Below are 11,082 nucleotides of genomic sequence, written 5' to 3'. Positions count from 1 at the left end.
ATGTTCAATCATGTTCATAACAGTGTAATCACTTCACTATGGTTATGACATACTCAAATTCCATTCAAAACAACTAATCTTGCTCAAAATCATGCTAGCACAACATACATTGTCTAAACAACCTACTCTTAAACCAACAAGTTTAAAATTTCGGAAGAAAAACACTAATATATGATAATCAAGCATAATTCTAAGAAGAATCCATACCTTTGATGTTGTTAGACAAGAAGAACTAATAAAAGATGGTAGACAAGCAATTTGATGAACACCCCTTCAAAAACCCTAAATAACACGCCCAGAAATCTCGCACAATAGCAAGAATTGATGAAAACCGTGTTAGGGGTTTTGTTCCTCTCGAAAAATTACTCAAGATGGACCCGAAAATCAGTGGATTTGGTGGAGGATTGAGGAAGTTATGGAAGCTTGAAGGTTGCTAGGGTTCTTGAGGAGGAAGATGGAGAAGATGAAGGAATTGGGTAAGTAGGAGAGAGAAAGCAGGGAACTTTGTGACCTTTAGATGGTGTAAAATGATTGTGGACCGAATTTGTGGTGAATAATGGGTTTGGGTGGTGTTTGGTTAGGTAAAAAGGAGTTTTAAATCGTTTTCTAGACCCTAGACCCGACCTGCGTCGGCAAGAAATTGGGAACCCGTCGCCGACGGATCCCACCCCGTCGCCGACGGGCAGCGTATTTGAAAAGTGGGGCGACGGCTTAACCGTCTGCCGACGGCCAAAACTCACCCGACGGGTCATTAGAGACCCCGTCGCCGACGGCCACCACCCCGTCGCCGACGGGTACAGGTTTTTTTTTTTTTTTTTGAAAAATATGAGGAAAATTATGAGATTTTACTAAAGAGACTATGTACACTAAAAATTCCTAAAAATTATTAAAAATGTTTTTGTGATTTTTATAAGTTAAAATTTTTAAACAAATAACCGTTAACGGCCCTACCACCCCCCAAAAAGTCGTGTATTGTCCTCAATGCACTAAATCAAGTCTAAAACATACCTTGTATCTTCATGACCCGTTTGGAGTGCCCGAACTTCACACAATCAAGAAAGGTTAGTATGAAACGGAAACGATTCACATCCAACTACGCAAACAATTGAATAGATATACATAACTTTACAAAACGTGTTACCGGTCCTTTTACTTCACCTCATATGTTGGCACGCTTACCAAGAAACATACCAACTCCACATTTGCGTCCTTTTTCTCTTCGTTACCATCAAGGAATGGTTTAAGGCGGTGCCCGTTAACCGTTTGCTTCGACCCGTCCTTCGGGTCCTTGATTGTAACATCTCCAAGTTTCCCGACCCGTGTAATCACATACGGGCCCATCCACTTACTCTTGAGCTTTCCCGGGAAGTATTTAAGCCTCGAATTGTAGAGCCAAACCTTTTGACCCACTTCAAACTCCTTTGGCTTCAACTTTGCGTCATGTGCCCTCTTCATGTCATCCTTGTACTTTGAGGCACACTCGTACGCTTCCTCCCGAAGCTCCTCCAACTCGCAAAGCTTTAACTTTCGCTCCTTTCCTGCATCGTCATATTTCATGTTAACCTCTTTTATAGCCCACCAAGCACGATGCACAAGCTCAACCGGCAAGTGACAATTCCACCCATAAACTAAGCGATAAGGAGTGGTTCCAATAGGTGTTTTATGAGCCGTTCTATAAGCCCATAAAGCATCATTCAACTTCGTTGACCAATCCTTTCGGTCGGGTCGAACGGTCTTTTGCAAAATTTCTTTTATTTGCCTATTGGAAACCTCGACTTGACCGCTTGTTTGTGGGTGGTAAGGAGTAGCAATTCGATGGTCAACACCATACCGTTTCAAGAGTTTGCCAAAATTGAAATTCTTGAAATGAGATCCCCCATCACTAATGATCACTCGGGGAACCCCAAATCTAGAAATTATATTTGTTTGAACAAAATTGCAAACAACGGTGTGGTCATTCGTTTTAGTGGCAATCGCTTCGACCCATTTAGATACATAATCAACCGCCACCAAAATGTATAAGTTGCCATGCGAATTAGGGAATGGGCCCATGAAATCGATCCCCCATACATCAAAAATATCTACAATAAGGATCGGTTGCATGGGCATCTCATCCCTTTTTTATATACTCCCCAACTTTTGACACTCAACACAATTTTTAGCGAAATTAAAAGCATCCTTAAAAATCGTCGGCCAATAAAGGCCACTATTGAGCACTTTGTGCCCGGTTTTGTGACCACTGAAATGGCCCCCACAAGCAAATGAATGCAAGTGCATCAAGACGCTAGGAATCTCCTCGTCGGGTATGCATCTTCGAACGACTTGATCCGGACAAATCTTGAATAAGTCCGGTTCCTCCAACGTGTAATACTTGATTTGAGACAGGAAGTGCAACCTCTTCCTTCTATCCCAATGAGCCGGCAAGTCACCTGTAACCAAATAGTTGACAATATTAGCATACCATGGTAATATTCCAACTTTTAAGATTTGCTCATCTGGAAAAGTCTCATTGATTTCTTCACGGGAAGAATCCTCCACACTCAACCGAGACAAGTGGTCCGCGACCACATTCTCGCTCCCTTTCTTATCTCGAATCTCTAGGTCAAACTCTTGTAGCAAGAGAACCCATCGGATTAGCCTCGGCTTCGCATCCTTCTTGTCCATGAGATACCTAACTGCAGAATGGTCAGAATAAACAATGACCTTAGTACCCCATATGTAAGCACGAAACTTATCCAACGCATATACCACCGCAAGTAGCTCTTTCTCGGTAGTTGTGTAATTCAATTGTGCATCCGAGAGAGTCTTACTTGCGTAGTAAATGGCAACCGGTTTCTTGTCTACCCTTTAACCCAACACGGCCCCCACCGCATAATCACTTGCATCACACATAATTTCGAATGGTAACGACCAATTCGGTGATTGCAAGATTGGGGCCTCAACCAACTTTTGTTTCAATACATTAAAGGCATTTTGACATTCTTGGTTAAATTCAAACGGGTGATCCTTTAGCAATAATTTACAAAGAGGGACTGAGTCTCTTTTTACAAAGAAAAATTTGGACTTCCATTCCTCCTCATTCCTGGTGGCACGAAGTATAAGTGGGTCGCCGGAGGTAGAATAGAACAAGAATCTACAAGAACCATGGCATCTAAGCCGATATGCTAATGGGAGGTCATGGATGGAAAGATCAGGGATATGATTGTTCTTGATTTGATCAAGAACAAGCAGGACTCGCCAAAGCATCAGCATTGTTTGACTGAAACAGATTTGTGTAGTGTTAAAGAACTCGGTGATGAAATCGGGAAACGGAAATTGTAACCCTAAGGTAAAGGGAAAAGCATTAAAGCACAACCACTCCTTAGAAACCATGTCTGATCGGATTTCCCGATCAAACGGCCGAAACACCGTCCCTTTCGGAAAGATGCCAGAGGTTTTGAGAGCCGACAAGTGGGCACTATCGAAGGAGCATATTTCTTTCTCCGGATCTTGGAGAATATTATGATGGATAAATGTAGGAGCGGAATCACCGGAGCTGGATCTGGTCTGCCTCGCCATATAGTTGCCGGAATGTTGAGCAGAATAGGAGGAAGAAGATGGAAATGAGAGAGAAAATTTTTACCTTTTTCTCTTCAGTAAGGATTAAATGGAGATAAGAATGAGAAGATATAGGGAAGCAATAAGTAAATATAGACTGAGCAGTTACAAGTGGTCACATCAGGTCTTATCTCTTAATTACCTTGGTTATCGTGAAAATGTAACCGTTAGGACTCAGGATCCTTAACGGTAACATTTTTGGGGACAATTGTTATGGGTGAAATTCTGAGCCCATATCATGGATAGTATCTTAAGTTATATCTTGATTATATTATATCTGTTCATGCCCGGGATGCTAATTCAGGATATTGGTAACATCCTGAATGGTATCCTAAGGATCACTAACGGATTATGTGCTGGAATACGAGTCCAAGCTTGCAACGTTCATGAGGACCTTTTCCCCGGAAGACTCGGTCCAAGTTGTTCGAAGAAAGACGTTGAAGCCGCTTTACTTGGTCTCCAACGTTAACTAAAGAATATTCGAAGGCATCCCCCATTTATAGGAGACTTTGTTTTCATTTCTTAGCTATAAATAGATGGATAAATCAGATCGAATAGGACACAACAACACTCACTACACTCATACACTTCTGCTCTCTCGCAACTCACACTTTCTAAAAAGCATTGTAACACTTAGCGATCTGATCAATATCCTGCACTGTATCCTGACATTTGAAGTAATAAGAAGAACAAGGCAGCTGCGATTGTCAGCTCCCGAGGTTTTGTGCCGGCGATCTAGATTGATCAAGGGCTTTCCTCGTATATCTCGTGTCACCCCTTTACTTTCTGCTCATTGTTTGATTATAGATATAGCTCAATATCCTGAAACTGTTTCAACAAACAACCAATCTAGCATATTTGTAACACACATTCTTAGCACACTACCTCACTTAACTAATTTGATCACTAAATTGCTTAGGTAATTTTTGACCAAAACAGTAACAATGTTTTTTTTCTAAAAAAAATAGGGAATGTAAGTTACATGTTATCGAACATTTTTAGTCAACAAAAACCAAAAGGCACTGAGTGGTTTTTTATAAATTTTTTTATAAATTTAAATGTTTATATATATATATATATATATATATATATATATATATATATATATATATATATGTTAAAAACTGATATTTGAAAACTTTTTATAAAAAAAAACCTAATCTGCGTTTTTCTTGAGTTTTGTTAATTTAAGTGGTATTCTTTCTATCACTCCCCTGTGTGTGTATATATATATATATATAGAGAGAGAGAGATATTTCATATATTCTTCAAATATTCAAACTAATAAAAGATGCCAAATAAAAGAATTGTTCCTTATTTAACTACAAATAAAAGTATAATATTTTATTATTCTTTGCTTTGCTCATTGTAAGATGTCAAAGAAAAGAATTGTTCCTTATTTAACTACAAATAAAAGTATAATATTTTATTATTCTTTGCTTTGCTCGTTGTAAGATGCCAAAGAAAAGAATTGTTCCTTATTTAACTACGGATAAAAGTAAAATATTTTATTATTCTTTGCTTTGCTCATTGGAGACCTACCAAATGAAGTTGTCCTGGCACATTATATAAAGGAGGTAATAACCACATTCAAAATTGTATGTGTTGTATAATCTCCATCAATCACCAGGTACGCATTTAATTCTTATGTACTTTGAAGTGTATTTATCTTTTTAAACCTTCCAGGTCTATCTCATTTCTTGTTAAGGTGTATGGTATCTTGCAGTTAATTAACATCATATCATGGTATGTTGCAGTTAGTTAACAACATCATATTGAAAGTGTGAGATATAAAAAGAATTATAATGGAGTTCAAAGAGGTACAACCAAAAGAGATCATCCAACACGATCATCCACTCATTCTTGAAGATTTGCAATTAATGTATCAAAACTATCAAGAAGATGATGACGATTTTGATGACCAAGATTTGATCAACATGCAAAAGTTTGAGTGCAAATGTGACGTTTGTGGATATCGAATTGATTGGTACCACCGATATTACTACAGGTGTAGCCAATCATCATGTTCCTACTCGCTCCATAAATCCTGCCGAGAATTGTCCACAACCCTTCGATTTCCAGCACACCTTGTCCATACTCTTCGCCTTAAGAAAAGTTTAAATTCTTGGAGTTGTCATAGTTGTCTTACAGAACATCTAGCTGGTATTTGTTACCATTGTTCTACCTGTGATTATGAAATCGATTTACGTTGTGCAACATTTGCAGAGCAAACTATGATTCATCATCCTGGCCACCCACACCCACTGACCTCTATTACCCTTGACCCCATCATGAGCAAGTGTTATGCTTGTGGAAAAAAACATGAAGGGGTCTTCTATCATTGTAGCACTTGTTTTTACTTCTCAATCCATGTTGATTGTGTTACCCTTCCGTTCAAGTTAAGTTTAGAGCATCATGTTCACAAGCTCACTCTTTCATATTCTTTTACAGTTATACCATATCATAGCAAGTGTAGGATTTGTGTAACGAGCATTAGTGAAAGAGATTGGCGATACAAATGTAGTAAATGTCGGTACTACGTCCACCTAGATTGCGCGCTATCGAGGGGAGAGCCCTTCATGTCCATCTTCTCACATGGTAAATATGACTTTCTTTTTTTGTTGCTCTCCCTTCATTTTATTAAAAACGAGTGAGATTCCCCTGCGTGATACTATAGGAACTTGATATATACGTAAATATAAAATAATTGTTACAATAACATAAATAAAAGTCATAAACATAAGGTTATGACTTAAAAGGTTACATTGCGGTTTCGGTGCAGGTAACAAAAAGATATCGAAAAATAAATATCGAAACCAATTCACATCGATTAGAAAACAATAAAAACAAATACAGTTATCGACTCCGATAACACTCCGATAACACTGAGATCGGTTCTGATATTGTGCGGTCATTCCGCTTAATTACATTACCGGAACTTGATATAGTTTATGAAAAGAAAAGTTTATCTACGATGGTTTCGATCATATCGAAAACCATGAAAACAAATACCGATGCTGCATTTGATGATACTGATATTGGTAGCTATGATATTTGGTCGGTATCGGTTCATTCGGTACTTTACGGTAGCAAAAATAACTCGATTTTGTATACAACTTTGTTTTCAACAGTATTTATATCGGAATTTCACAAACAATAAATTAAACCTAATCGACTATTCATTTGATTTTTTTTTTTTTGTAAATTTAACGAATGATAGTTACTAGAAAAAAAAACTATTTATTAAAAGTTACATTTGCATTTTATATATAGTATGAGAAATAATAATAATAATAATAATAATAATAATAATAATAAATTAATAATAATAATAATAATAATAATAATAATAATAATAGTTAATTGCCAAAATCGTGCCTGAGGTTTGGGCACATTTGTCATTTTCGTCCAAAATGACACTTTTGTACCATTTTGCCTCCACGTTTGTAACTTTTTGCCATTTTCATCCAAACCACTAACTTGGTTTATTTTTTCTGTTAAGTTAATGATATTGGATTAAACTGGCAAATATAAACCACAGGGATGATTTTGGCAATTTACTCAAACTCTTTTTAATTTCTTTTATTTAATTAATTTTGTCACATATATATTAAAAAGAATATACATGCAATTTTTATATGAAAAAAACTAATAGTTTTGTCACATATATTTTTTATATTTTCATTCAACCACTAACTAAGTTAATTTTTTATATTAAGGCGAAGGATGTTTTAAATTTTAAAAATTAATACAGAAATTAATTTCCAATTTCTTTATATAAATCAGTTTTATTAAAAGAAAAAACTGGTATATACTTTTCAATATTTTCGCTCTTAAACTTTTAATAAATATATGCAGTTTGAAATATAAGAAGAAAAATAAATCATACATTTTCTATTAGTTTTTTAGTTCTTATCCGAAGAAAAAGAAATCATACATTTTCAGTTAGTTTTTTTAGTTCTTATCTATTTTTAGATTTAGTTTTTTTTATGTAAATGTATTATTTTGCTTGTAACATATTCTATTAATGGGTGACCATACTATTTGAGTATTTTGGTCAAGGAAATGTAATAAATCGTCACGCTAGCTGGTTTTTCTTTGTAGTGAGCTTTATCTTATAACTCAAGCATTATGTAAGTAAAGGTTGTGGGATGATACAGTCAAACTTTGTGAATTTAGTTCAAACGTCTAATATTGTCATTAAGAAAAAACAAATTGGGTAATTTTAACAAACATTTTCATAATTCAGGTAAAAAAACAAAAGAATTTGTAACAGACATATAAAATTTAAAGTTAATTTATTATAATTGAAGAACTAAAAAACTAATATATATATATATATATATATATATAGGGTAGGGCTAGATAGAAAACCCTATATATATAAAAAACCCGAGAAAACCCAAGCTCCCGACATTTTTTTTTTTTGAAAAAAATAACACATGTAATATACATGTTTTTAAGACTTTTGGGCCAAAAAAATCAAAAAAGCGCCGAAGGGATATTTTAAAAAAAAAAAACAAGTTTCAGCAATTTTCAGCGAAATTATGTTTTTTTTGCTTAACACGTGTTAGGAGCTGAAATTTGTTTATTTTTTTTAAAAAAATCCCTTCGGCGCTTTTTTTTTTTTTTGGCCCAAAACACTCTAAAACATGTATATTACATGTGTAATTTTTTTCAAAAAAAAAAAATGTCGGGAGGTTGGGTAAAAATGGCTTCCCATTTGGGTTTCCAGAGTTTTCTAAGAATTTTAGGGTTTTTTATCTAGCATTATCCTATATATATATATATATAAGAACTAAAAAAGTGTAAAAACTTTTTTTGCTTAAATTTCAAATTATATAATTATATACTTTTCAATATTTTCGCTCTTAAACTTTTAATAAATATATGCAATTTGAAATATAAGAGGAAAAATAAATCATACATTTTCATAGTTCTTAAATTTAAGCAAAATATTTAAGAATGAAAATAAATATTTATTAAAAGTTTAAGAGTGAAAATATTGAAAATTATATATCAGTTTTTTCTCTTAAAACTGATTTATATAAAGAAATTAGAAATTAATTTCTGTATTGAGTTATAAAATTTAAAACATCATTCGCTTTAATAGAAAAAAATTAACTTAGTTAGTGGTTGGATGAAAATTTATAAAAAATATGTGACAAAACTATTATTTTTTTCATATAAAAATTGCATGTATATTCTTTTTTTATTATATATGTGACAAAATTAATTAAATAAAAGAAATTAAAAAGAGTTTGAGTAATTTTCAAAATCGTCCCTATCATTCAACTTAACAGAAAAAATAAACCAAGTTAGTGGTTTGGATGAAAATGGCAAAAAGTTACAAACGTGGGGGGCAAAATGGTACAAAAGTGTTATTTTGGACGAAAATGACAAATGTGCCCAAACCTCAGGGACGATTTTGGCAATTAACCCTAATAATAATAATAATAATAATAATAATAATAATAATAATAATAATAACAATAATAATAATAATAATAATAATAATAATAATAATAATAATAATAATAAAATCCTGTTGATTGACACTGATATATATGAGCGTACCCAATATTTTGTAATGTAATATAGATCAAAAGCTTATTATATACTTTACCGTGTATTGATTTAGGAACAGGTAAATCTGATAAAAATTTTAAAGCTGCTGATTATCCTAACCTTCTTCACTACCCACTCCCTGATGATTCCTACAACATCATACCACACCACCTTCTTAGAGGGGATTATCGACACTTCGACCAAATTAAATCTGATAACATGCATCCCAGTCATCCTCACCCATTACTCCTTATCAACGCACCCGGTACTCTTCATAACCCAATGGAGAGGATTAAGTTACTATGTAATGGATGTGTGAGACCGATTACAACAACGCCGTTGTATGGGTGCACTATGCGATGCAACTTTTTTCTCCACGAGTGGTGCACCAGACTACCAAGTGAACTAGAAAACCATCCAGGCCATCCACTACACCCCCTTTCACTCTTTCATTCTCCTCCTAGTGAGTTGGCTTATACGGGGTTTAAGTGCAATATTTGTGGTTTATGTTGCAATGGATTTGGATATGTTTGTTCAGTATGTGACTATCTAGTTGATGTGCATTGTGGATTTATACCTGAAAGACTTACGCATGAAGCGCATCCGAATCACTTACTTTCAAGAGTAGAAGCATCATCAATCCAATCCACAAGCAGTACACTGGCATGTCATGCTTGTGGTATTACCATTAATGGAGGTGAGTTTTGTTTTAGATGCGGTTTTTGTGATTTCTACCTGGATAACAGGTGCGCTTTGCATTTGCCCAAGACAATTAAGAACAAGTATGACAGACATCGACTAAAGCTAAGTTACTCCCCAATTGAGAACCACAAGAGTGAATACTTTTGTGAAGTTTGTGAGGAGGAGCTTATTCCTGAAATCTGGTTCTATCATTGTCAAGAGTGTGGCCAATCAATACATTCAGCTTGTGCGCCGTTAATACTCCGGTCCGAACAAGGTGTTAATGATTCTCTCAATGACTGGAGAGGTGTTTGTAAATTTATTAATATGAAGTTTGGGCGTTTAGTTACCTTTTACCGCAGTCACCCGCATCCTATGTTATTAATTCCGGGGACTAAAATTCATGGTCGTTGCTCCTTTTGTTTCGGTGAGCTACAATCCTTATTAATCTTCAAGTGCTATACATGTAAACTTGCTTTTCACGTCAGTTGTGGCCCGAAAAACCCGCATGGACGGTTCTTAGGTCTTTTGGGAAGATTAATGTTAGCCCGAAAAAGGCGCATAAAACCTAAAGAAGAACTCGAACATCATGAAACTGCAATTGTAACTTTCTATCCAAATGAAGTTATGAGACCCGTCACAGGGCACTGGAAAATTGTCGATGGACAGCCGTAATATATGTAATCATTTGTATTACTATTGAAGGTGTGATGTTTTAAACATCTAGAAACATTGTATTGTGATTCAGTGTATGTATGGTGTTTTAACATCTGAAATAGCAATACAATCATCCCCAGATGGTGTTAAAACACCATGACTTGAATAGCAATACAATCATTCCGGTTGTTAAAACACCATTACTGTATTAGAATTCAAGTCTGGGTGTTTTTGGAATCTGTATGGTGTTTTTTACCTGTAAAATAACAAAGAACAATCCAGATGTTAAAACATCATGATCAGTTATTGATACGTAAAATAGGAATTAACTCCTAAAGCGGTTACAATTTATTTTATAATTAAATTGGTTTTTGAAGTTAATTACCTTATTACCCTTAATCCATAAAATTAAATAATGTCATGTGTTGTCTCCATAATAATTAACTCCTAAAGCGGTTACAATTTATTTTATAATTAAATTGGTTTTTGAAGTTAATTACCTTATTACCCTTAATCCATAAAATTAAATAATGTCATGTGTCGTCTCCATAATATTTCTCACACTTCTCACAAACTTCG

At 34.6% G+C, this 11,082-nt stretch overlaps 1 protein-coding gene across 3 annotated transcripts; it reads left to right on the top strand.

Moving 5' to 3' along the window:
* The first annotated feature begins 5,204 nt into the window (after nt 1–5,204).
* On the top strand, nt 5,205–10,736 carry LOC110939808. 3 transcript variants are annotated; one of them, XM_035990622.1, is made up of 4 exons: nt 5,205–5,227; nt 5,355–5,760; nt 6,049–6,195; nt 9,239–10,736. In XM_035990622.1, exons 2-4 carry the CDS (start codon nt 5,403–5,405, stop codon nt 10,519–10,521), a joined length of 1,788 nt encoding a protein of 595 aa, XP_035846515.1. In that variant the 5' UTR covers nt 5,205–5,227; nt 5,355–5,402; the 3' UTR covers nt 10,522–10,736. The 3 variants fall into 3 exon arrangements, with proteins under 3 accessions (XP_035846515.1, XP_035846514.1, XP_035846513.1); XM_035990621.1 differs by having other exon boundaries at nt 5,355–6,195; nt 9,245–10,735; XM_035990620.1 differs by having other exon boundaries at nt 5,355–6,195; nt 9,239–10,734.
* The last annotated feature ends 346 nt before the right edge of the window (nt 10,737–11,082 follow it).

This window comes from Helianthus annuus, chromosome 5 (assembly GCF_002127325.2).
Source record: "Helianthus annuus cultivar XRQ/B chromosome 5, HanXRQr2.0-SUNRISE, whole genome shotgun sequence".
Classification (NCBI taxonomy): Eukaryota; Viridiplantae; Streptophyta; class Magnoliopsida; order Asterales; family Asteraceae; genus Helianthus; species Helianthus annuus.
Note: the sequence above shows the minus strand (reverse complement) of the source record. Positions and strands in the feature narration are given on the sequence as shown.

Excerpts from the sequence above, each read along its gene's own strand:
- LOC110939808 (XM_035990620.1), top strand. The coding sequence starts at position 5,403 with ATGGAGTTCAAAGAGGTACAACCAAAAGAGATCATCCAACACGATCAT. Across the intron at positions 6,196-9,238 it reads CATGTCCATCTTCTCACATG|GAACAGGTAAATCTGATAAA; the intron begins GTAAATATGACT and ends GTATTGATTTAG.